Consider the following 26,892-nt stretch of genomic DNA (forward strand, 5'->3'; position numbering starts at 1 on the left):
CTTAATTGCCAAAATTTAAGATGACATATCTCTAAATTTTTAATGAACTGTTCTTATTCTGAAATATATGAATTTATATATATTTAATTTGGTTTAATAATTAATAAGTCTATAAAAATCATATTTTTACCATAAAAGCCTAGCTCAATGTGATCTCTTAACAACATACTCTAATAACTTTATCCTAATATATATTTAAAAATAATTACAAAATTCAAGTTGACATATCTATAAGCTTTTGAAAGTCAATCTTATCGTAAAATATATCAGTAAATATGAAATCGGTATGTCAATTAGTAAGTCCACAAAAAGATTTTACTATAAAAGCTGTATGATATTTTTTTTCACATCCACCATCAAGAATATTTTATATTTTTAGATAGTATATTCCAAGTCAAGCAAGGTTTCTACTACTAGCTTTATATTTACAAGATTTTTTAATGTCACACTTTATGAATTCACTATTACAAACTATTTTTTTTGTGTGTAGATAAAAGGAATACTTTCATCAACAATGATGAGTTCAACAAGAAGAAAGTGATCTTCATAATGGGGGCCACACGAACGGGAAAATCCTGTCTCTATGTTGACTTTGCCACCAATTTTCGAGGAGAAATAATAAACTTGAATAAAATGCAAGTTTACAAGGGACTTGAAATTGTTACAAACAAGATAACACACACTGACAAAAAAGGTGAACGACACTATTTGTTAGTTAAATATGTTTATTCTCGAGAATACTTATATCAAATGACTACCTAGATAATTTTTTGTAGTAGTAATTATAGATTCTACTGAAAAATATACTTTACTATTAAGAAATTATTTCTTTCAATTATGAGAAAGTTAATTTGATCCAATTTTCTTAGGTGAATGTCACGACCCAAAAATCATGAGTCATGATGGCACCTATGTTCCCAACCAATAGGTAAGACAACAAACATATTTAAACAATCTTAACTAACTAATGAGTGAAAAGACAACAATTATCCTAATCTCCAACTCTAAGTTTCTTATAAGTACGAATGCGGAAAACTGAAAAAAAAATTACTACCCAAAAATTAGAGTCATAAGTACAAAAACTTCTAAAATACGATGCAAGTCTGGAACTAAAATGACAAATCTAACATAAGGGATATCATGCCTGTGAATAACAGAATAATTAAAAGATAGAAGGAGGTGTGGGCCAGAGAACAACCAAGCACCTCACCACAACTCCAAGACACTCCAAACTCGGACTCAAACTGCTCCTCTAGATGTGCTCCTACTCGGAATTGAATTTGCACCACAGAGAGTGAAACAAGTGTAGTATGAGTTGAAACCACGTGTAGCCAATATGTCTCATTGATAGACAATGAAGAAATAGTGACGGGAGTTTATATAAGAAATAAATAAAAATTTTAAATTATATAAGTATATATATAATACACTTACTATTTAAGTTTCATCAATAAAGGTAATCAAACATCAAGTACTTTCCAAATTCTATACAAAAACATATAATCATCAAGAATGAACAATGTGATGAAATGCAATGCAATATATATCATGTAGTGATATGTCTCAGAATACCCAGTACTCACTCAACCGTATATACATGATACTCCTCGGAAGTACATCGAGAGCTCATGACCCATCGGGACTCGAGAGGTCCATATACCGACACGGACGATCTCCACCAATCTGTGAAGACGATCTCAAACAACTATCATAATATCAAACAATTTCCGCACGGACGGTCTCTACGTTCCCAAATTACAATATTAACATCTCACCATCCCCAGCACGGACGATCTCCACGTGCCCAACTTATGCCCAATCCCATGTTAATGCATGTACACAATATTATTCAAATATAAGAGGATGATGATGCATCTCACTCAATCAATATCAACATAATACATAACTATCTCAATTATCACAACTATACGGGTGTAATAAAGAAAACACAATCAGACAATAATTTCAAGTCAATAATATATCAGCTAATGTCCATATGCTTTGGAAATTCTCAAATTACAATCCGCATTCTATAGTAGTAACTTTCTGTTTTATAACACCGGTACTCGTACCAATGCCCGTCACACCATTGATATGAGACCCCCATCTTTCGCCCTTACCACTTTGTCTATTATCAATTTTTATATTTAATTAGGAATTCGTCCTTCAACAAGTCTAAAAAGTCTTAACATACCTCAAGTGCCGAATTCGTGTCACGAATCTTCAAGATAGTTCCTTTACTTTTCGCAAAGTTTTGAAATGTCATGATCTACCAATGATCCAATATTCATAAGTTAGAGAGTTTGTAGACATTCATATTATTATGTGTCTATCATAGACCCTAAAATTCACTCATACTTCTATTCAAGCTCCAAATCTTGATATAATTTGTATGCCAAAATTATCGTACTTGCTAAATTTCAAGCCAAAAACTTATCTTTAACCTATCCAAATACCCTAGAATTCAATGTTAAATCATAATGTACTCCTAAAAATTAATTACCTATCTCGATATTTGAAAAACTAGTATCATAATTTGATAAAATAAATACAAATAAGAATCAATTAAGAGAACCAAAGAATACAGTAATGCCGAGACCACGTTCTTTCTTTTCTTCAAATGAATATTGTCAAGTGTCTAACTTTTTAAAGAATTATACATATAAATGCATGAGAAATCTAATGTATCCAATGATTAAGTAATCATTGGTCATCATTATCCCAATCAACCCTATGTAACTTTGAAGTTTAATAAAATATGCATTACAGTAACTACCCTGCGATTTAATCACCTCTAAAAATCTTAGTTTATTATATTACTACAAGTTCACCATACAATTATATATAATTATTTATTAATTTCGATTGGTTTACCTGGAAATTAATGTTCTTTGTAGGCGTTTGATTCCTCTTTTTTCCAGGTAGTTTCTAACCTCTATTGTTTTTTCTTCTAAAATAACCTTACTTATCTGTTTTAATTTTATAGTCAAATGGTAAGGGTTATTAAAAAAATATGAATTTGACCCAATTACTATTCAAGAATATTAATTATAATGTAGATATATATATCAACTAAGTACTCCTATTTATCAAATAGTTTAAAATACCTCTTTGATTTTTCAGAAAGATCCAAAATAGTCCTATTTCTCAAAACGACCTAGCGGGTCATTATATCACCTACAACTTAAATAAACGTTCATCCCAAACGAAAAAATAAAGAGCTAACCTAAATTCTCAAAAAGCCGAGGATATTTACTTGTCATGTCTGACTCTGTCTCCCATGTAGCCACGAGACGATGCTTCCATTGAACCTTTACTGAAGCAATCTCTTTTGACCTCACCTTCCAAATTTGCCTATCCAAAATAGTTATCGGCTCTTCCTCAAAAGTCAAATTCTGATCAAGTAACACTGAATCCCATGGAATCACATGAGCACCACTCTGATGATACTTCTTCAACATTGAAATATGAAATACCAGGTGGACACCTGACAAACCTGGTGGCAAATCCAACTGATATGCCACTTCACTAATACGCTCCACAATCTCGAAAGGACCAATATACCTTGGGCTCAACTTGACCTTCTTTCCAAATCTCATCACACCTTTCATGGGTGAAACCTTTAATAGAACCTTCTCTCCAACCATAAATTCCAAATCATGAACCTTCCTATATGCATAACTCTTTTGCCTACTATGAGCCATGTGAAGTGTATCTTGGATCAACTTGACCTTGTCCAAGGACTCCCTCAACCAATCTGTACCCCACGGTCTTACCTCAAATGCATCAAACACTGGATGAATAGAGTACCTTGAACTATGGGCCTCCTCCATGATCAATCTAGTCAAATCACTTGTTGAAGGAACACAAATACGACCCTTAAACCTCAAAACTCCCTCATTATCAAGAATTTCAGCCTTTGTTTTTCTTTTATATCTAATGTTAAATAAATCACCATCATAAAACTGTTGAGCCCGAATCTGTTCTAGCAAGGATGACCTAGCCTCCATATAAGCCAACACCTTACCAGGTTCTGAAATATCAAGTCTCACAAAGCTATTGGCCCAGGATTGAGCAACCCTAGCTAAAGGACGCTCGTCAACCTGTAACATGGCTAGACTACCCATACTTACCGCCTTTCAGTTCAAGGCATCTACTACAACATTTGTCTTGCCTTGATTATAAAGAATAGTCATATCATAGTCGTTTAGCAACTCCAACCATCTCAGCTGCCTCAAATTGAGATGCTTCTGATTGAATTTATACTGGACACTACGATGATCCGTGAACATTTCACAATGCACACCATAAAGATAATGCCTCCAAATCTTCAATGCAAACACAACAACAGCCATGTCTAAATCATGAATAGGCTAGTTCTTCTCATGAACTTGAAACTGCCTCAAAGCATAAGCTATCACCTTTTTCTTCTGCATCAATACATAACCCAGACCAATCCGAGAAGCATCACAATATACAACAAAACCCTCTCCCTCCATGGGTAGGGTCAAAATTGGACCAGTAGTCAATAAAGTCTTGAGCTTTTGTAAACTAACCCCACACTCGTTAGACCATTCAAAATTCAACTCCTTTTGTGTCAATCTAGTTAATGGTGATGCAATGGATGGGAAGCCCTCTACAAAATGTTACACCCATAGCCAAAACAAACCAAAAATTAGTTTTTCAAAAAAATCTGTAGGTGCTACCAATGGTGGCATCAACGGACCGTAGCCTGAACCACGGTCTGTCCTGCACAACCATCGATGGCATCTGAAACTCCCAAAAATTTCAGCCTAGACAAATTGGTTAAGTATTGGACGACGGACGGACTTATGGTCCGTAGGTGAAACGACGGTACGAAGTCCGTGACCGTCAATCAAGACTCCCTTCAACAACTCTCTAACAAGAGCTATGGATGACCATCATGGTTCGTAAGTGGACCTACGGTATGTGGGTCTGATCATAGATGGAAAATTTGCAGCCAGTTAATGGGAAATGCAGTTGGGTCATTTTAACATTATCATAACTCTTAAAACAAAATGAATTAGGTCTCTCATGACATACCCATATATAGATAATTGAATTATCTTTCCATAGACACCAACCATGCTAAAATCAAACCTTCGAGTAAAAAGTTATGCTCATTTTAGTAAAGGCCTTATGAATAAGCCCTCACGAAGGACCCAATGATGGGGCGTTGGGCATATGACGGACCGTCAATCCTGCCTGTCGTGAGGCCCGACAGAAACCTTCTGAGGGGTCTTTCTGACGTTTCCCACTCCGTTTAAACAATAAATTATGTCGTTTTGACTCTAAATAATCAGTTTTTAGTCAGTTTAAGCCTAGAAACATAATTAAAACATATCCAAGTTAAATCATTAAATTAAAACTTAAAAACTTAGAAGCAACATATCATCAGTTTTTAGTCAGTTTAAGCCTAGAAAAATAATTAAAACATATCCAAGTTAAATCATTAAATTAAAACTTAAAAAATTAGAAGCAAGAGAGGAGAAAAAAAATCTCAAGAACCCTAGTTCAAGAACGCCACAAGCTCCTACAGTTCCAGCCCCGAAACTTAAGTATTTTTCTGTGGATTTGATCACCAGGTATGTGAGATTTCACTAGTGGGTTCCTTTCACCCATTGGGTCTGTAGTTTTCAGTCAAATTCTTAATTCCCATATCATGATTAGATATAGGGTTTCTAGAACTTCATGAACTTATTAGTTATATGTTCCAAATCAGATTATCATGTTATTATTCATTTTATTGCATTAATTTCAGAACCCTAACTTTGTATTTCTTTAGTTCTTGAATTACCCATGCTAGGTAATAAATTTCAGACACTTCAGATATACATGCCTCAGTTATGAATGCATAATTACCAGATTAATTGTTGCATTCTCAGTTTGAATGTTTAGTTTCGGGCTTTCCAATATTTTACAGAAATATAGATATAATAAGCTAATTTATATAATTTATTGGGAGTAGCATAATACAGAGTTGGACTAGGGTTTTTCGTACCCAATAGTCCCAAAACTACTAGTCGAGTAAGTTGTAAGTCCCCTCTGTGTGCAATCAGTTTAGTGATCACTCCAGCATGTCTTTATACCTTTGGCTGGGTATATTGGGTTCTCTCGATGGGGCGTATACATCAGACCCCACATTTAGCTCATGTGGTTTTATTATCGGTTATTAGTAGCTCCCACAGTTTAGTCAGACTCTCTACATTAACAATTTATTATTATATTCAGTATTCAGTTTCAGCATGTTATAAGTTGGTAATTGCATCCAATTAGCTCAGAAATAAGCACATCACGTTTAGATTATTATACTTGTTTTTGTGCTTGCTTAGTTATGTTTTATTTAAGCTTAGCTCTATCCTACATGCTCAGTACCTTTCAAGTACTGACGCATACGTGCACTACATTTTCTTGTGATGTAGGTTCAGGTCCGTACTAAGTAGATTCTTTTTCATGGGTATGAAGTGCACCACATCTAATGTTAGGGAGGCTATAAAGTGTTTTAGGAAAAACTTCACTTACTTGTTACTCTGATCGTGCATAAGGTATGATCAAATTCCATTCTAACTTGACGTTGTGCGCTTAAGATCATTCCTTCTTGTAGAGCTTAGGCATGGAATGCTAATGCACGCAATGCTAAGGCAGTTCCTCCAGTACTAGATAAGGAAGTTCAAATGCAGAGTTTCCGAACACCAATTCAGCTTTTGGCTTAGAGTATGACCTACCAGAACAATCAGTAGGTTCTATTTCCTACTAATAGAAATGACCGATCAGTGGTATCCATAGTTAATGATTTTGTTAGTATTAATCCGCCTAAATTTTTAGGATCGCAAGCTGGTAAGGACCCATAGAAGTTCATTGATGAGGTAAAGAAATTATTTGGTGTGATGTCAGTAATTAGTAATAATAGTTGAGATTGGCATCTTACAAACTCAAGGATGTGACTCACATATGGTTCACTCAGTGGAAAGATGACAGACATGACTTTGTCTTTTCTAACTCTGTATAGTTGTCCAAATCAGTATTAGTGCAGAAACTCTCTTAGAACCCTTCTCAGTCTCTTCTCCAGTCGGTGACCCAATTATAGCTAGACGAGTATACAAAAAATTGCCATGTCATAGTCTCTAATAAAGTCACATCTGCAGATCTATTATAGTTAGAAATGGTAGATTTTGATGTCATTCTAGGCATGGATTTGTTACACTCATGTTATGCCTCAGTTGATTGTAGAACTAGGATTGTTCGTTTTCAGTTTCAAATTGAACCAATCTAAGAATGGAAGCGTAGTAACCTAGTTCTTATGGGTTGATTTATTTCTTACCTTAAGGCCAGAAAGATGATATCTAAGTGTTATCTTTATCATCTAGTTCAGGTTAAGGACTCAAGCCTTGAAACCCCATCTCTTGAGTCAGTTCCAGTAGTCTGTGAAATTCCGGGAGTATTTCCAAAAGATCTTCCCAGGGTTTCTCCCGAAAGGGAAATTGACTTTGGAATTGATCTCATTCTAGATACACAACCTATTTCTATTCCTCCTTACAGAATGGCTCCAGCAGATCTTAAGGAATTGAAAGAGCTGTTGAAAGACCTTTTAGATAAGGGTTTCATCAGACCTAGTATTTCACCATGGGGTGCACCAATATTGTTCGCAAAGATGAAAGATGGTCCTCTAAGAATGTGCATTGACTATTGATACGCTCAAACTTACTTCTCAAATAAGAAGTAAAGCGGTCATATCAAGTAAATAACCCAACTAGTGAGGTTGGGATCGTTCCCACGAGGAAAATAGTTTAGACTTAACTTTACCCTATTATTACTATTGTTCGGTCAATGACTTCCTTGGAAAATAAAAAAACAATAAAAGGGGGGTTTCTATTTCAAAATGAATGAAAATAACTAACGAAATTGAAAGAGACACTTAACAACTTTGAATATTGGAGTTTAATCAATTAATCAAAGTAACTAGGGTTACGTGTTCCCCACAGGTTCATAACTTGATAATTCTAACTATAATAATTCTTTCATAGTATCTTGCATGCAAAGTGATAAGTTATGTGTTTCTAAATCCTTGGTCCGGCATCTAGAAAATCTCACTCCGCACCTTGGTCCGGCTACGTGTGTTGCTATCCTAACCCTTATATTTACCTCATATTAAGCATCATATTCGATATTTGACTAAGTTATCACCTCGTAGAAATCAATACTAGCCTATTAGATAGTATACACTAAATATATGTTGATAATTCTTTTCCTATTATCTACCTCCTTGGTCCAACAAGTAGCATTAAGGCGAGTTCTAACGTTGGCCATCCGTTAAAAAGACTTCTAAGCAAAAGAATTAATAATACATGCAAGAAACTATTCTGGAATTGTTATTTTAGTTAGCTTTTATCTCATTATTTGTCTATGATTCCCACAACCCTAGTTATGGAGTTTAGTTACTCATAGTCATAATCACAATATTTTAATATATTAGATAAGAATTCATGTACTTAATTCAATGAGAAAGAGTAAAATCCGAAAGTTCACTTGATTATTCAGCAAAAATCACCCACAATCAATGATAAAAGTCTCAAGATAATCCATAATCTCTCAAAGAGTCTACAAATTAATCAAGAGTCTAACACTAATACACAGAGTCTAATAATGATCCATATTCTAACAGTACGGAGTCTAACAATACGGAGTCTAACTTCAAAAACGAGGTTTTTCAAACTCTTTATAGAAAATAAAATACCTAATTAAACAAGGAATCTATTTGCTAGAAATCTACCAAAACGCGGCTGGGTCAACGGACCTTGCGACGGATCGTCGTGGTCACGACGGAGCGTCATGGACTCCGTCGTCCCATACTTATGCAATTTTTTCTGCTGCTCTCTTCATTACCCTCGACGGCAAGTATGACGGACCGTCATAACCACAACGGTCCGTCGAGGGTCTTCGTTTCAAAACACTTGAACTCTTGGAATATGGGTACTGGACTACTTCTCTGAACTTCATGACGAACCTGTAGGACGGACCGTCATAGACACGACTGACCGTCATGGACTCCGTAACCCCACACTTGGTCAGACTTCCCCATCTTCCTTCAGCAGCTGCACTACGCTTCCACCTATAGACTGTCACAAGCACGACGGACCGTCACAAGCTCTGTAGGTGGTCTCTTTTGCATTTCTTCGCTCAAAATCTCCGCCATTCATCTTTGGACAGATTTCCTACAAATAAGGAGAAACTTATATAAAAATTAGCACAAAAAGTCTTTTGGACACACTAAACTTTAAGGAAAAAGTATTAATAATACCGTGAAACCACGGTATATCAACACCCTCAACTTAAATTCGTTGTTTGTCCTAAAGCGACGTACTATGACTCAATACAAAATCTTTGTACAATAGTATCCCTGTTTTATCATTTGCAATCATTTAGCTATCATTCCCGATTAATCTCATCATATCTATGCATGCTATCACTATTAGGCTTGACATATGTGGGATCAGAACATGACACAAGCTCATCATACACTAACAGCTATCATCTTCAATTTCTCACCGAGATGCTAATTCTTCCGGTATTGCAACTAGTGTCCTCACATTGAAACAAAATCCTCATTTTTCACACAATGACAGTTTGAGTATAAGGATTACTTTTCAACACTTGCTCTCAGAACAAAGTCACACTCATTCAACCTATTGCCATAAGCTTGCCCTTATTTTCACTGCCTTAAGTTCGCTATACAACCCTTAGGATCACAATAGGACTTTCTTAGCTTGTAACATAGGCTCAGGGTCAGGTAGGCTATATTTCGGAATACATTAGTGAATTTTTGTCCTCCTTGACATATCGACTAAACATACCATTTCTACCATTTTATCTTGCCCAGTTTCTCATATTCTTTCACCTTGCTATTTTCTCTTCTTTCTTCATTTGTGTACGTGACTCTCTTCTTTGCTTGCTTGTATTTCTTGTATATTTTTCTTTTTCTTTACTTATCTTTCAACTAATTCTTGAGTCACTTTACTTTTGTTCTTTCTCTCTCTTTGTTCTTTCAACCCCACTTTCCAGAGCATTCCTCATAATAGCCACCCTCAACTCATGGCTTTGCCATGAGTCAAGGTACACAATACCCAAAGTTGGGTAAGGGCCATAACGAAGGTTGTTTAGTGCCATAGACACCCTCAACTTATGCTTTTGGCATAAGCTGAGGTGCACATGTCCAAGGAGGGACCAGGGCCAACACATTATTCCAAGAAAAGATCAGTTGGGGTGAAAAAGAAAGGTCTAATTTAAGCTTAGATTATTTGGATCAAAGAAGGATAAATTTCATTAGTTTTCTTTTATTTAGGCTAAAAATGGGCTATATTGAATAAGGGCCTATGATCCTTTCCTAATTGTCTATTAAAGCTTACTTTTAGCAGGACTAACCAGGCAAGTTCTAGCTCAGTACAAATAGTGCACTATTCAAATCTTCCTCACACTCACTTGACATCTGATCACTCTACCAGATTATCAGACACCTAGTTCGAATTTTAGACTTAGGGTAATGCAATGGTGTACCTCTATGTCATGCTTAGAGCCACATATTTATCAGTTACTATGCCTAGTCATGCATCATTTTCCAATTTATCAGGATATCATTTTAGCCATTATTCTCCAGAATTAAACTATGTACAAAATATATAGACATGTCGGTTCAAAAGAAAAAGTAATCAGTCTTTTGGGGAAAAAGAACACAGGCAAGAAAACCCCAAAAGAGGATAGTGAATTGGGCTACTCAGACTTCACCCTAGCACTCACAAAAAACATGTAATTGTCCCTAATGCATAAAAAATTTAAATACTAGAGTGGTAGGTGAAGAAAAACTGTAGCGCAAAGCTCCGGCGATCAGCAAGCTGGTGGGTCCGGTTCCCCGAAACCCACGTCCTCTTCAATTTGGACACCCTCAGTGGTATCCTTAGCAACAACCGCACTATCAGCAATGCCTCCCTCTATCTCCACTTTTCTGGAGCTAGACGCTCCAGCCGCTAACTCTCCTCCTCTCATCTGGTGCGTCGCCTCCTCAGCAAGTGAGGCTCTCCTTGCAGCCTCCATCTCACGGCGCTCCTTCTTCAGTGCTCGTGCCTGTTCTCTTCTCGAGCCCTACGCCTCTTGGCATGCTCTCGAGGGAGAGGTGGTTGAATCTTTGAGGTGGTGAATAGGGCCGCCAACACTGTGTCTTGAGTAGGCTCGACAGAAGGGGCCTCAGTCTCCGGCACCCTAGACTCTAAGATAGTGTCTATATCTGCGCGAAGACTAACGACCGCAGCCTGAAGAGTCGACACATCCACCGGAGGGGCTGGCCGGGCTAGCACTCGCAACTTAAAGGCGTCCAAGCGCAGGTGAACCTCAGCTATCTTCCCCTCTGTATACTGAACCATTTTCCGCTCCTGGTGCTCTTCTGCCTTGGTAATAAACCTCTACATCCACGGCTGGATATGATACAGAAGTGTATCCATTTGCACCTCGAATTTTTGGACCCTAGCAAGCGGGACCAGCGCGGGTAGAGGGGCTGTGCGAGAGGAGCTCGGGGCAGTGCTACTACTCGGGATACACTCGAGTGGGGTAGTGTTAGTGGACGGCGGTGTAGCCGTGCGGGCCTGGGCTACCGTATCAGCAAGATCTTCAGCAAGTGGGGCAACTCTGGACGGGGCCTTCTGCGTGGAGCAAACTCATTAGCCTCATCATAGCCGACATTAAAAGTGCCAATAGGGGTCTTGAGCTGATCTACGTGCCATATAGGCACATCTGTGGACCTGCAGAGAGAAAAGATCATGCACGAGAAAGGGTAAGTAGTTGTGACTTTGAAAGCCCTCTCGTGCATGACTGCCTGTAGAAGCCACGCGAAATCCACCTCAAACCCGGCTATCATCGTCGCCATCAATATTGCTCGATCCCATGTAACGATATTATCAGCGGCTGTGGGGGAAAGGCAGTGGCGGACAATCAGCCACAAGAACTTCGCCGTGAAAGTTAGGTTGGCCGTCTTGATGGCCCCCTTTGGCTCGGTCACCCAGTCAACACCCTCTCCATCAACTGACAGGTGCAGGGCCATCCACCTCTTGGTGGTCTCTCTCAGCGATGGCTCACGCAGGAACTGGACATCTTTATCAAGCTGCCATCGGTAGTAAAACTCGGCAGTGAGAGGGGTCCGAGTATCATCAACACCCTCGCCGTATAAAAACCGGCGGATGGCAGGCAGGGAAATGTCGACCTGCACGCCCCGTACTCAGACCTGCTCCAATGGGGCCTGTTTGGCGGGGGCAGCCCGCCTATCAATTTGTGATCGGAGAGTCGCTACGTAGGATGCGTAGATCTGTCGGATCATTTCTTCACTATAACGTCCCAACGGACGTGCTGTCCACTCCAGGCGATGCCTGGTGAAGAGATTGTGGATCTCAGGCATCGTCGGGAGATTCCTTGTAAGGAATCGCCGCTCCAATGTGAGTGTTCGAGTCATAATTCCTTTGTCGTTCAGGAACTTGGCGTCAGAGTAGACTTGAAATTGCCTGTCGACACCACCTGTTGGGCTGGTCAGTAACGGGGGTGAGGGCATGAGCTAGTCATCGTGGTGTAGATTCCAAACTGTCAGCCTCATCAGAAGAGGCCGACGCTGCAGCGGTCGGGGGTGCAGGAACCTCAGCAGAGCCGGAGGCTTCCTCTAACCACGAAACTCCTAAAGATCCAGACGCTCCTTCTTTGTTGGTGGCTGACCCAGAAGGTGTGCCGGTCAGTGTGCACTCCTCATCAGACTGGGAGGCAGTGACTACGCCAGACGCCACCTTTGTGGGTGTTGCTGTGGTGGCACGTGAAGCACGGGAAAGGGTGGAAGTGCCTGGGGGGCACGTACTCGGGGTCACGCTCATCATCAGAGCCAATGACCATGCGGGCAGACGGGGCGACAGACTTCGATTGCCTGCGTGCATATATTCGATCTTGCTTGGGTGCCATAGTAGATAGTACCTAAGAATTGGAGAAAAACAAGATGGAAAAGTATTAGGTGACCTAGAAGACACCCACAACAGCAACTTTGACTAGTAGATGATAACTTTTAGGGCTTTGGAGGATTTTTGAGGAATAATGATCGGTTGGTAGAGGGAGAGATTTTGGAAGTTGAAAAGGGAGGGAAATAGGCGGAATAGTGAAGGAATGGGGGGTGAAATGAGGGGTTTGGGGGAGTTTAAACGGTATGATTTGGAAAAAGACTATAGCCGTTCGGGTCGGGTACGCCTTATTAATGACGCGATGACTCCCTGACGACGGTCCATCTCAGTTGTGAAATCCGTCGTTGGGTCCGTCGTGTGTGCCCTTGTTTGAGAATAACAGCAAGACGTACCTGGCACGAAGGATGCATACGACAGTCCGTCGCGGGTGAAACGATTCGTCGCTGTATTCGTCAGTGACTGTTGCAGAGTAATTTTCTGTAGAATTTCCTGGTGATGTGCCTGAAAATTTAAAACCCATTAGTAGAAAAATGCTACCATTACTAAAAAGACTTGCCTCCCAACAAGCGCCTGATTAAATGTCGCGGCACGACTGAGGACACTTGATTACTCAGCCTTCATCAAGATGGTATGCCTCTATCACTTAATTCACCGATTCAGCATGCCCGAAATAGGGTTTTATTCGTTCTCTATTCACCTTAAACCGCACTCCCTCCTTGGCTTTTAACTCTACTGCTCCATGGGGGAATACTTGGGTAATCAAGTAAGGGCCAATCCGTTTGGACTTGAGCTTTCCCGGAAGACAAAGCACCCCAGAAGTGTCTACAAGCACCAAATCCCCAACCATAAACTCTTGTTTTGCACTTTTTTGTTCATTCTCCTTCTTCATCTTTTCTTTGTGGGATATGACGGATACCGATTGGAGTTCACCACTCTGCCTCATGGTCCTACAAATGTTGAAGGTGGCTTCTTGATTGTTCAACCGAAATTTCATCTGCCCCTTTTCCATATAAACTAAGGCTCTACCTGTAGAAAGGAATGGCCTCCAAAGAATAGTAGGCACTTCAAAATCGACTTCACAATCAAGAATAACAAAATTTACCAGAAATATGAATGACTCCACTTTTACTAGCAGATCATGGAGTATCCCTATTGTCCTTTTCAGTATCCGATCAGCCATCAGTAGCCGCATCGCTGTGTGTATTGGATCCCCCAAACCCAACTTCTTGTAAATCGAGAGGGGCATGAGATTTATGCTTGCCCCCAGATCACATAATGCTTTCGTAAAACGTAATAACCCAACTGTACAAGGAATAGTGAACGCACACAGATCTTCTTTCTTTTGTACGAGGGATCTTGTAGAAATAGATTTACAATGCTGCTGTCCATCATCATGCTCGAAAGTGACCGATCTTTTCTTTGTGACCAAATATTTCATTAACTTGGCATAACCGGGCATTTGTTATAGAGCTTCTCCCAAAGGGACATTGATAGAAAGCTGCTTCAGCATTGTTATGAAACGCCGATATTTACCATCCTCGGTCTTTTTCACTAATTTCTGAGGAAAGGGTGGTGGTGGCCTAGGCATGGGAATTACCTTCATAGGTACTTCTGCATCTTTTCCATTACTTTCCTCTGCATCACCACTACCCTTTACCACCTTATCATCATCATTTCTTACATTTTCCTCATTAGACGGCATAGGTGGGTCAATGGTTTGCTTACCACCCCGAGTAGTGATTGCCATACAGTGCGCATCATTTTTTGGGTTTTGGATAGTGTTTCTTGGGAGAGTGCTCGGTTGCTGTGTGTTCACTGTTGCAGATAATTGGGCCATTTGCAACTCGATCTGCTTAATCGATATTGCATGTGTATCAACTTTTTGCCCAATACTTGCTAAATCACACCTTAACTCTTTAATGTGCTCACCACTAGCATCGAACCTCCTCATCATTTTGTGAAACATATCCTCAACTAGCGCCAAACTGTCTCCACCATCCCTAGGAGTAACTTCACGATTTTGAGGAGGGACATAGGGCCTATTCCTATCATTTCTTGTACCGTAGTTACCCCTGTTGAAGTTGTAGTCGCGGTTGTAGTTTCCATCTTGGACATAATGACCCTCACTGTTGTAGTTACAATTGTTCTGACCTTTGTTCCCTTGACCTTGGCGCCAATTATCCTAATTTGAGCCTTGGGTGCTTGGTCAAAAACCCCCCGTCTGCTCATTTACTGCATAGGTGTCCTCCGCATAATAGCATTCATCATTGGGAGGTGGTGGTTTAGACAAATAGTTGACTGCATTTATCTTTTCTGCACCCCAGTGATATGTTTTAGTACCAACCCAAGCTCAGTTCTCATCTGAGCCATTTCTTCGCGAATCTCATCTGGGGCTGGGTTGTGAGTGGACTAGACTGCGAAAGTGTTTCTCCCGGTATCTGACTTCCTAGTACTCCAAGCTTTATTATTCCATGAGATTTTCTCTAATTTTTCAGCAATCTAAGCATAAGGACACTCCCCATAAGATCCACCTGCTATAGTGTCCAACACCGCTTTATTATTATCATCTTGTCCCCGATAGAAGTATTCCTTCAGTGACTCATCATCTATATGGTGATTTGGGACACTTCTTAAGAACAAGGTCAATCTATCACAAGAACTACTAACTGACTCTCCTGGTAGTGCCACATAGTTGTTCACTTTGTCTTTGTGGTTTAGTTTCTTGGAGACCGGATAGTAGCGTGCTAAGAAGACTTTCCTTAGTTGGTTCCAAGTGAAAATTGAGTCATAAGGGAGCTCAGTGAACCATATAGCAGCCTCTCCCATCAGTCAGAGAGGAAACACTCTGAGCCCTATTACATCTATGTCCAAGTCAGGCCTCCCTACACAGCTTTTACACACTGCCTTTACCTTAGCTATATGGGCATGTGGATCCTCAAAAGGTAGCCCTGAAAACAAACCTCTGGCAGTGAGCATTTGCATCAGGCTGCTAGTTACCACAAAGGTGTGGCCTGTGGGTAGAGGAGGCAAGACAAGTGGCCCATCCGAGTCTGCTATGTTATGATAGCCTCAGTAGTATGCTTGGGGACGTGGAATGGGATTTTGTCCCCTGTGTTGGTGTTCACCCGGAGCATCGGGTAACAACCGACCATGAAAATCAACAGGAGCTGGGATTTTCTTGTTTGGATCATCATCAATTATTCCCAAGTTCTGTACGCTCTAATTCGTGATCGTAGGGAAAAAAAGGTTCTCTTCCTCTCTGTGTATTTGACATACAAGGAGGTTGGTTCTGCACAAATCAAATACAATAAAACAAAGTAAAATCAAGAACACATCAACCAAACCATAGTAATAAGTTTAAGTTAATCTAATAGCTATAAGACCCTCGACAGCGGCGCCAAAATTTGATAAACTCAAACTTACTTCTCAAATAAGAATTAAAGCGGTCTTGTCAAGTAAATAACCCAACTAGTGAGGTTGGGATCGTTCCCACGAGGAAAATAGTTTAGACTTAAATTTAACCTATTATTACTATTGTTCTGTCAATGACTTCCTTGGAAAGTAAAAAACAATAAATGGGGGGTTTCTATTTCTAAATGAATGAAAATAACTAACGAAATTGACACTTAACAACTTTGAATGTTGGAGTTTAATCAATTAATCAAAGTAACTAGGGTTTACGTGTTCCCCACAGGTTCATAACTTGATAATTGTAACTATAACAATTCTTTCCTAGTATCTTGCATGCAAAGTGATAAGTTATGTACTTCTAAATCCTTGGTCCGGCATCTAGAATATCTCACTCCACACCTTGGTCTGGCTACGTGTGTTGCTACCCTAACCCTTATATTTACTTCATATTGAGCATCATATTCGATATTTGACTAAGTTATTACCTCGTACCAATCAATACTAGCCTATTAGATAGTATACACTAAATCTATGTTGATAATTCTTATCTACCTCCTTGGTATGGAAAGTAGCTTTAAGGCGAGTTCTAACGTTGGCCATCCGTTAAAAAGACTTCTAAGCGAAAGAATTATTAATACATGCAAGACACTACAATAGAATTGTTATTTTAATTAGGTTTTATCTCATTATTTGCCTATGGTTCCCACAACCCTAGTTATGGAGTTTAGTTACTGATAGTCATAGTCACAATACTAAAATATATTATATAAGAATTCATGTACTTACTTCAATGAGAAAGAGTAAAATCCCAAAGTTCACTTGATTAATCAGCAAAAATCACCCACAATCAATGATAAAAGTCTCAAGATAATCAATAATCTCTCAAAAAGTCTACAAATTAATCAAGAGTCTAACACTAATACACAGAGTCTAATAATGATCCAGAGTCTAACAATACATATTCTAACAATACGGAGTCTAACCTCAAAAATGAGGTTTTTCGAACTCTTTGTAGAAAATAAAAAACCTAATAAAACAAGGACTATATTTGCTGGAAATCTGCCAAAACGCGACTGGGTCGACGGACCTCGCGACGGATCGTCGTGGTCACGACAGACCGTCATGGACTCTGTCGTCCCATACTTATGCAATTTCGTCTGCTTCTCTCTTCATTACCCTCGACGGCAAGAATGACGGACCGTCATAGGCACAACAGTCCGTCGAGGGTCTTCGTTTCAAAACACTTGAACTCTTGGAATATGGGTACTGGGACTACTTCTCTGAACTTCATGACGAACCTGCAGGACGGACCGTCATAGACACGACAGACCGTCATGGACTCCGCAACCCCACACTTGGTAAGACTCCCCCATCTTCCTTCAGCAGCTGCACTACGCTGCCACCTACGGACCGTCACAAGCACGACGGAACATCACAAGCTCCGTAGGTGGTCTCTTCTGCATTTCTTCGCTCAAAATCTCCGCATTCATCTTTGGACAGATTTCCTACAAAAATAAAGAGAAACTTATATAAAAATTAGCACAAAAAGTCTTTTGGACACACTAAACTATTAGGAAAAAGTATTAATAATACCGTAAAACCACGGTATATCAACTATAGACAGTTGAAAAAGGTCACAATCAAGAACAAGTATCCCATCCCCTGGTTTTATGACTTGTTTGACCAACTTTAGGGTGCTAGTCATTTCTCAAAGATAGACGTCAAATTAGGTTATCATCAGCTAAGAGTCAGACATAGTGACATTCCGAAAATAGCCTTCAGAACTCGATATTGTCATTAAGAATTTGTAGTTATGTCGTTTGGACTAACCAATGCTCCTGCAGCTTTCATGGATTTGATGCACAGAGTGTTCAAACAATACTTAGACTTGTTCGTTATTGTCTCATTGATGATATCCTTATTTACTCTAGGAGTGAGGAAGAACATGGAAGTCATTTGAGAGTTTTTGGCAGACTCTCAAAGATTGCAAGTTATTAGCTAAATTTAGTAAATGTGAGTTTTGGTTGCAATACGGTTCTTTCCTTGGTCACATTGTATCTAGCGAAGGGATCCGCGTTGATTCACAAAAGATACAAGCAGTGAATTAATGGTCCACACCTACCTCTGCTACAGATATAAGAGGTTTCTTAAGTTTTGCAGGTTATTACAGAAGGTTCATGGAAGGATTTTCATCCATAGCCTCACCATTGACTAGGTTGACTCAGGAGATGGTCAAGTTCCAATGGTCAGATGATTGTGAGAAAAGCTTAGCAGAATTGAAAACTAGATTGAGTACAACTACTGTCTTAACTCTACTAGAGGGTTCAGATGGTTATGTGATCTATTGCGATGCATCCGGAGTTGGCCATGATTGTGTTGATGCAAAGAGATAAGGTTATATCTTATGCCTCTAGAAAGCTTAAGGTGCATGAGAAGAACTATCCAACTCATGACCTCGAGCTTGCAGCAGTGGTGTTTGCACTCAAGATATGGAGACACTACTTGTATAGTGTTCATGTAGATGTATTCACCGATCGTAAGAGTCTTCAGTATGTGTTCACCCAGAAAGAGTTGAATCTTCGCCAGAGGACGTTGCTTGAGTTCCTTAAGGATTATGATATTAGTGTGCATTATTAATCTTGAAAGGCGAATGTAGTGGCCGATGCTCTTAGTAGATTATTTATGGGTAGTGTAGCCCATGTTGAGGAAAAAAGAAAGTACCTAGTGAAGGATGTTCACAGGCTTGCTCGCTTGGGAGTTCGGCTTATGAGCATATCAGACAACGATGTAATAGTTCAGAATGGGGAAGAATCATCTTTGGTAGTTGAGGTTAAGGAAAATCAAGAGAGTGATCCGATTTTTCTTGAACTAAAGGGTGAAGTCAACAATTAGAGAGTGGAGGTTTTCTCCCAAGGGGGAGATAGTGTACTTCGCTACCAAGGTAGATTGTTTGTTCCTGATATGGGAGAGTTGAGGCAACATATTCTTGCAGAAGCTCATAACTCTAGGTATTCTATTCATTCAGGTGCCACTAAGATGTACCGCAATCTGCGGGAAGTCTATTGGTAGAATAGCATGAAGAATGATATAGCAAACTTTGTGAGTAAGTGCCTCAATTTCCAACAAGTCAAGGTAGAAGATCAGAAATCAGGAGGAATGACTCAAGATATCGATATTCCTACTTGGAAGTGGGATGTGATCAATATTGAGTTCATCACAGGTTTACCTCCTACTCGCATACAGCATGACTAAATTTGGGTGATAGTTTATAGGATGACTAAGTCTTCTCTCTTTTTGGCGATCAAGACTACATATTCGACAGAGTACTACGCCAAGCTTTACATTAATTAAATTGTGAGGTATCATGGGGTTCCTTTGTCTATCATATCAGATAAAGGTCCTCACTTTACCTCTCATTTCTTGAAGTCATTTAAAAAAGGTCTTGGTACTCAAGTTAACCTTAGTACAACATTTTATCCACAAAGGGATGGGCAAGCACAACATACCATTCAAGCCTTAGAGGATATGTTGAGAGCTTATGTGCTTGATTTCAAAGGTAGTTGGGATGATCACCTTCCTCTTATTCTGTTTGCCTACAATAATAGCTACCATTCCAGCATTTAGATGGACCTTATGAGTCTTTATATCGGCGTAGATGTATATCTCCTGTTGGTGGGTCTAAGAACGTGAACCAACTTTGATAGGTCCAGATTCAATCCTTTATGCTATGGAGAAAGTGCAACTCATTAGAGATAGACCTAAGACAACCCAAAGTCATCAGAAATCTTATGCAAATGTAAGGAGAAGGGAACTAGAGTTCCAAGTTAATGGTTGGATTTTTCTAAAAGTCTCGCCTATGAAAGGAGTGAAGATATTTAGAAAGAAAGGGAAGCTCTGTCCTAGATATGTAGGACTTTACAAGATGTTGAAAAGGATTAGCAAGGTGGCATATGAGTTAGAATTACCAGCAAAAATTAGTAGCAGTGCATCTACTCTTCCACATCTCACTCTTGTAGAAGTGCGTGGGTGACCCAGCCTCTATAGTGTCATTAGAGAGTGTGGCAGTGAGATAGTATTTCTTATGAGGATGTACCAGTTGAGATTCTTGACTGTCAGGTTAGAAGGTTGAGAAACAAAGAAGTCGCTTCAGTCAAGGTTTTGTGGAGGAGTCAGTCAGTAGAGGGAGCTACTTCGGAAGTAGAAGCAGCCATGAAAGCCAAGTATCCTTAGCGTTTTCCTTCCGATTCCACTCTAGATTGAGGTAATAGTTCCTCTACAGTTTTACAGTCATTTATGCATAAATTCAGTTTTTCAACCATGTTCCCTCAGTTTGGACTTTCATTTTAGCGTAATTGCATGTACTCAGAACTTATTTCAGTCAGAACTTAGTTCTCGGTGTTCAGTAGTGGGGTTTACATCTCTCTCCCTCTATTTCATCTAGTTCAATCTTCATTCGAGGATGAATGTTTTCAAAGGGGAGATATTGTAACTCCCCATAGCCAAAACTGAACAAAAATTAGTTTTTTAGAAAAATCTGCAGCTGCTACCAACTGTGGCATCGACGGACTGTAGCCTGAACCATGGTCTGTCCTGCACAACCGTCGATGGGTTCAGAAACTCCAAAAAATTTCAGCCTAGAAAAATTGGTCCAAAATTTCAGCCTAGAAAAATTGGTTAAGTCTTGGACGCAGACAGACTTACGGTCTGTATGTCAAACGATGGTCCGTAGTCTGTGGCCGTCAATCAAGACTCCTTTCAACCACTTTCTGACAAGAGTTATGGATGACCAACATTGTTCGTAGGTGGACCTACGGTCCGTGGGTATGACTAGGTGGAAAATTTGCAGCCAGTTAAGGGGAAATGTAGTTGGGCCAATATAAAATTATCATTACTCTTACAACAAAATTTATTAGGTCTCCCATGACCTACCCACATATAGATAATTGAATTATCTTTCTATAGCCACCGACCTTGCTAAAATAAGACCTCCGAGTTAAACGTTTTGCCCATTTTAGTAAAGGCCGGTTGAACAGGCCCTCAGGAACGGATCCAACGATGGGGCGTCAGGCGCACGGCGGACCGTCAGTCCTGGCCGTCGTGGGGCCCGACAGAAACCTTTCCAGGGGTCTTTTTGACCTGTCCTACTCCGTTCAAATCCTAAGTTATGTCATTTTTACCCTAAATCATCAGATTTTTGTCAGTATAAGCCTAGAAACATAATTAAAATATATCCAAGTCAAATCATTACATAAAAACATAGAAAATTAAAAGCAAGAGAGGAGAAAAAAAGCTCAAGAACCCTAGTTCAAGAACGCCACAAGCTCCAGCAGTTCCAACCCCTAAACTTATGTATTTTTCCCTTGATTATATCACTAAGTATGTGGGATTTCACTAGTGGGTTCCTTTCACCCATTGGGTTTGTAGTTTTCAATCAGAATCTTGATTCCCATATCATGATTAGATATAGGGTTTCTAGAACTTCATGAACTTATTATTTATATGTTCCAAATCATATTATCATGTTATTATTCAGTTTATTGCATGAATATCAGAACCCTATCTTTGTATTTCTTTAGTTCTTGAATTACACATGCTAGGTCATAAGTTTCAGACACATTTCAGTTATGCATGCCACAGTTATAAATGCATAATTACCAGATTAATTGTTGCATTCTCAGTTTGAATGTTCAGTTTCGAGCTTTCCAGTATTTACAAAAATGTAGATATAATAAGTTAATTTACAAAATTCATTGGAAGTAGAATAATAACAAGTTGGACTAGGGTTTAGTGTACCCAATAGTCTCAGAACTACTAGCCGAGTAGGTTGTAAGTCCCCTCTATGGGCAATCAGTTTAGTGATCACGCCAGCACGCCTTTATACCTTTGGCAGGGTATATTGGGTCCTCTCGATGGGGCGTATACATCGGACTCCACATTTAGCTCATGTGGATTTATTATCGGTTATTGGTAGATCCCACAGTTCAGTCAGACTCTCTGCATTGACCATTTATCAATATATTCAGTATTCAGTTTCAGCATGTTATAAATTGGTCATTGCATCCAATTAGCTCAAAATCAGCACATCACGTTAAAATTATTATACATGTTTTGGTGCTTGTTCAGTTATGTTTTTTTGAGCTTTACTTTATCCTACATTCTCAGTACCTTTCAAGTACTAACGCATATGTGCGCTACATCTTCTCATGATTTAGGTTCAGGTTCTCTCCATCGACATGTTCAACAGTTTCAATGGTGTGTCCTCATTCTCTGAGGACAACGGTCATGAATTTCATTGCAGTCTTTAGTCATTTAGTTTCAGTTTTGTTAGATTTAGCTGGGGCTTGTCCCAGTATTTCTAGTCTAGTTTAGAGTATATTTTAAGACATAGATTTGTCTTAGTATTGAGTTAATATTTCTTATGTATTAAACTCATTGTTTTCAAATATCTCATTATAGAATATGAGTATTCCCCATCTTTTCACTTTAAGTATGATTTAGCTTCCGCAACAATTTATTATCTTTAGTATGCTCATGATCATGCCAGCAGGGTTAGCTTGGGATCACTTGTGGTCCTAGGTTATGTGTCCGCGTCCCAGGGGTAGTTCAGGGCGTGACACAAACCGTCTATAATAACAAGCAAGGCCTAAGAAACTCCAAATCTTAGTAACTAAAGCAGGACTGACCCAATCTCTAAATGCCTTAATCTTCTTAGGATCCACCATGATACCCTCTTTAGACACTACATGTCATATGAATGCTACCAAACTAAGACAAAATTCACACTTTGAAAACTATGCATAAAGCTTCTTCTCCTTTAAAAATTCCCAGCACGATCCTCAAATGATGTTCATGTTCCTCCTTAGTGCGTGAGTATATCAATATATCGTCTATGAATACACTAACAACGAAATCCAAATACGGTCTGAAAACTCAATTTATCAAGTTCATAAAAGCTGCAGGGGGATTAGTCAATCCAAAAGACATCACCAAAAACTCATAATGGTCATAACGTGTTCGAAAAGATGTGTTAGGGATATCCTCTGCCCTAACCTTTTAGCTGGTGATAGCCAGATCTCAAATCAATCATGGAGAAAACTGAAGCACCCTTCAACTGATCAAATAAGTCATTAATACGAGGTATCGGTAACTTATTTCTGATGGTTACCTTGTTCAATTGTCGATAGTCAATACACATACACATAGATCCATCTTTCTTCTTTAAAAATAACACTGGAGCAGCCCAAGGAGATACACTTGGTCTAGTAAAACCTTTGCCCAACAAATCCTACAACTGCTCCTTCAACTCTTTCAATTCAACCGGTGCCATATGATAAGGAGGAGTAGAAATAGGCTGAGTTCCTAGCTCCACATCAATACAAAAATCAATATCAGGATCTGGTGGAAGACCTAGCAAATCGGTCGGGAATACGTATGAAAATTCACTCACCACTGCAATAGACTCAAGCATAGGAGTCTAAACACTAGTATCTCGAATGTGTGACAAGTAAGCCAAACATCCTCTCTCTACTAACTGACGAATCTTAGGAAATGATATCACACCCATAGGAGGGTGACTAAGAGAACTTCTCTATTCTACAATAGAAATTCAGGCATAGCTAAAATAATTGTCTTGGCATGGCAATTTAAATTTGCATGGTAAGAATATAAACAATCCATACCAAGAATCACATCAAAATCTATCATATCTAAGACCTTTATATCCACATGAGTGGCATACCCCATCAAGGTAACAATACATAATCGTTAAACCCGATCTACAACTACAGAATCCCCGACAGGAGTAGAAACATGTATCGGCAAATCAAGAGACTCACATATTATATCTAGACTAGGAGAAAAATATGGGGACACGTAAGAATAAGTAGATCCTACATCAAATAATAAGTAGTTGGTCGATGTCAAACCGGAATTATACCTGTGATAATAGCATCTGAAGCCTCAACATCTGGCCTACCTAGAAAAGCATAACAGTGAGAACGACCTCCATCAGATTGTGAACCTCCACGATTAGCACCTCGACCAGAAGGAGAACCACCTCTACCTGAATGAGAACCACCTCTATCATTCTTTGCACCAGTCCTAGCTGTAGGTTGTGCAACCCTTGAAGTCGAAGCCTGAGAACCCTGATGTAAGCCACCACGTCTGGTCTTAGGACAGTCTCTCACAAAGTGTCCCATATCACCTCACTCAAAACAGCCCATACGAGACACAGGCTGATGAGAGGAACATGACTGACAAGAATGCCCTCCACAAGCTATAGGCCTAGAAGATGACCATGTGAAGTATGCATTGAGCTCGAAGAATTATGCATAGTGTAACCAGCCTCAAACATAGGTATAGCAGCATGAATGGGTCTGATAGACTACGAGTTATAACCTCTTCCTACAAAACCCCGACTCCTAGGAGGAGCACCACTGAAATCACCTAAATAACGGGTCCTATTGCCCTCACGCTGCTCAAATCCCTCACGTCGAATCATCTCCAACTCCGCAGCAGCATCCACCACTTTCTGGAACGGAAGACAAGAAGCAGTAACTTGAGAAACTCCTAGACGAATCGGAATAATCAGCCCCTTAACCAACCTTCTGACTCTCTCAGCCTCCGTAGGAAGTATCATCGAAGCATTTCTAGCCAAGGCATGAAATTTACCCTCGTACTTTGCAACTAACATACTACCTTGCTGCAAACCCTCAAACTAGGTCCTCTTGCGCTCCCTCTCACTACATGAAACAAATTTTCATAGAAATGCCTGAGTAAACTGAGTCCAAGATAGTGGAGAGGATCCATCTAGCCTACTACTAATATAGTCCCTCCACCACTGTTTGGCAGAGCCAGTCATCTAAAAACTGTATCGTCAACTCCTTGAGACTCTACCAATCCAAGATTATGCAACCTCTCATGACAACTAACTATAAATTCATATGCATCGTTAGTTAAGTCACCAGTATAAGTAGGAGAATTCATTAGTATGAACCTCCCAAACATCTTTTGCTCATCAATTGTCATAGAAGGCTTGTTCACCAAATATGATGTCATATCTGGAAACTCCATACTATCAAAACGAGGAGCTACAGTAGAAGCTGGATGAGTCCAGGGAGTCTGAGAATATGGAGTAACTACCGGATATGAAGTCTGACCTCCGACACGGGTCTGTGAGCCATCAGAAGTGACAGGAAAAGCTCCTACCTAAGCCATCCCCTCTAGGAGTCCTAACATACGAGCCAAGGTATGTTGAAGCACTGGGTGACAATAGTACTGGGTGGAGCCTGAGCTGGTCCATCCCCATCGACACGATCTTAAACATCCCCATGAATAACCTCTACATCAGGAGGTACGGTCTTATCACGACCCTGGGTAACTATTGGTCCTTGACCTTCCTAAGGTGCTGCAATACGTCCCCTACCCCGACCTTGAGCTCGTCTCTTGTCTCTACCTCGTATAGTATTCGCAGAAGCAAGCGCAGGAATAGGATTCTGACCACCACTTGCCGTTGTACGAGTTCTCTCCTTCTTAGAGGATGGGATATCAAAATTAGAATTTCAACAAGGTCAAGTGTGCACGATAGTGAATGAAAGAATAGAATATTTCCTAAATGTCCTATAGACTCTCAAAGATAGGTATGGACGTCTTCATACCGATTCCCAAGACTCTAGTAGACATTGCTCTTGTACTCGTGAGATCGATGAACCTAGGGCTCTGATACCAAATTTTTCATGACTCAAAAATCACGAGTCGTGATGGCAGCTATGTTCCCAACAAATAGGTAAGCCAACCAACATATTCAAACAAACTTAACTAACTAATTAATGAAAAGACAAAAATTATCCAAATATCCAACTCTGTGTTTCTTATAAGTACGAATGCGTAAAACTGAAAAAAAGTACTACCCAAGAATTGGAGTCATAAGTACAAGAGCTTCTAAAATACGATGCAAGTTTGGAACTACAATGACAAATCTAACATAAGGGATATCCTTCCTGAATACTGAATAACATAATAAGTAAAAGATAGAGGGGGTGCGGGCCACAGAACAACCAAGCAGCTCACCACAAGTCCAAGACACTCCAAACTTGGACTCAAACTGCTCCTCGTGATGTGCTCCTACTCGGAATTGAATATGCACCATAGAGAGTGCAACACGTGTAGTATGTGTATGAAACCACGTGTACCATGTATGTCTCATTGTCCGACAATGAAGAAGTAGTGACGGGAGTTTATATTACAAAAATAAATTCTTAAATTATATAAGTATATATATAATACGCTTACTAGTTTAGTTCAATTAATAAAGGTAATCAAACATCAAGTACTTTCCAAATACCAAACAAAAACACATCACCATCAAGAATGACTGATGTGATGAAATGCAATGCAATATGATACCATGTGATGATATGTTTTAGAATACCCAGTACTTACTCAACCGTATATGCACGATACTCCTCGAAAATACATCGATAGCTCA

The 26,892-nt window shown here is 39.6% G+C and overlaps 1 protein-coding gene across 1 annotated transcript; it reads left to right on the forward strand.

Moving 5' to 3' along the window:
- The first annotated feature begins 18,755 nt into the window (after positions 1-18,755).
- LOC138339234 (uncharacterized) lies at positions 18,756-19,298 on the forward strand. The gene is made up of 2 exons (XM_069290815.1): positions 18,756-18,942; positions 19,063-19,298. The coding sequence occupies exons 1-2, from the start codon at positions 18,756-18,758 to the stop codon at positions 19,296-19,298; spliced, it is 423 nt and encodes a 140-aa protein (XP_069146916.1).
- Positions 19,299-26,892: the final 7,594 nt, after the last annotated feature.

This window comes from Solanum lycopersicum, chromosome 11 (assembly GCF_036512215.1).
Source record: "Solanum lycopersicum chromosome 11, SLM_r2.1".
Lineage (NCBI taxonomy): Eukaryota > Viridiplantae > Streptophyta > Magnoliopsida > Solanales > Solanaceae > Solanum > Solanum lycopersicum.

Excerpts from the sequence above, each read along its gene's own strand:
- LOC138339234 (XM_069290815.1), top strand. The coding sequence starts at position 18,756 with ATGCATCCGGAGTTGGCCATGATTGTGTTGATGCAAAGAGATAAGGTT. Across the intron at positions 18,943-19,062 it reads TGTAGATGTATTCACCGATC|TGGCCGATGCTCTTAGTAGA; the intron begins GTAAGAGTCTTC and ends AGGCGAATGTAG.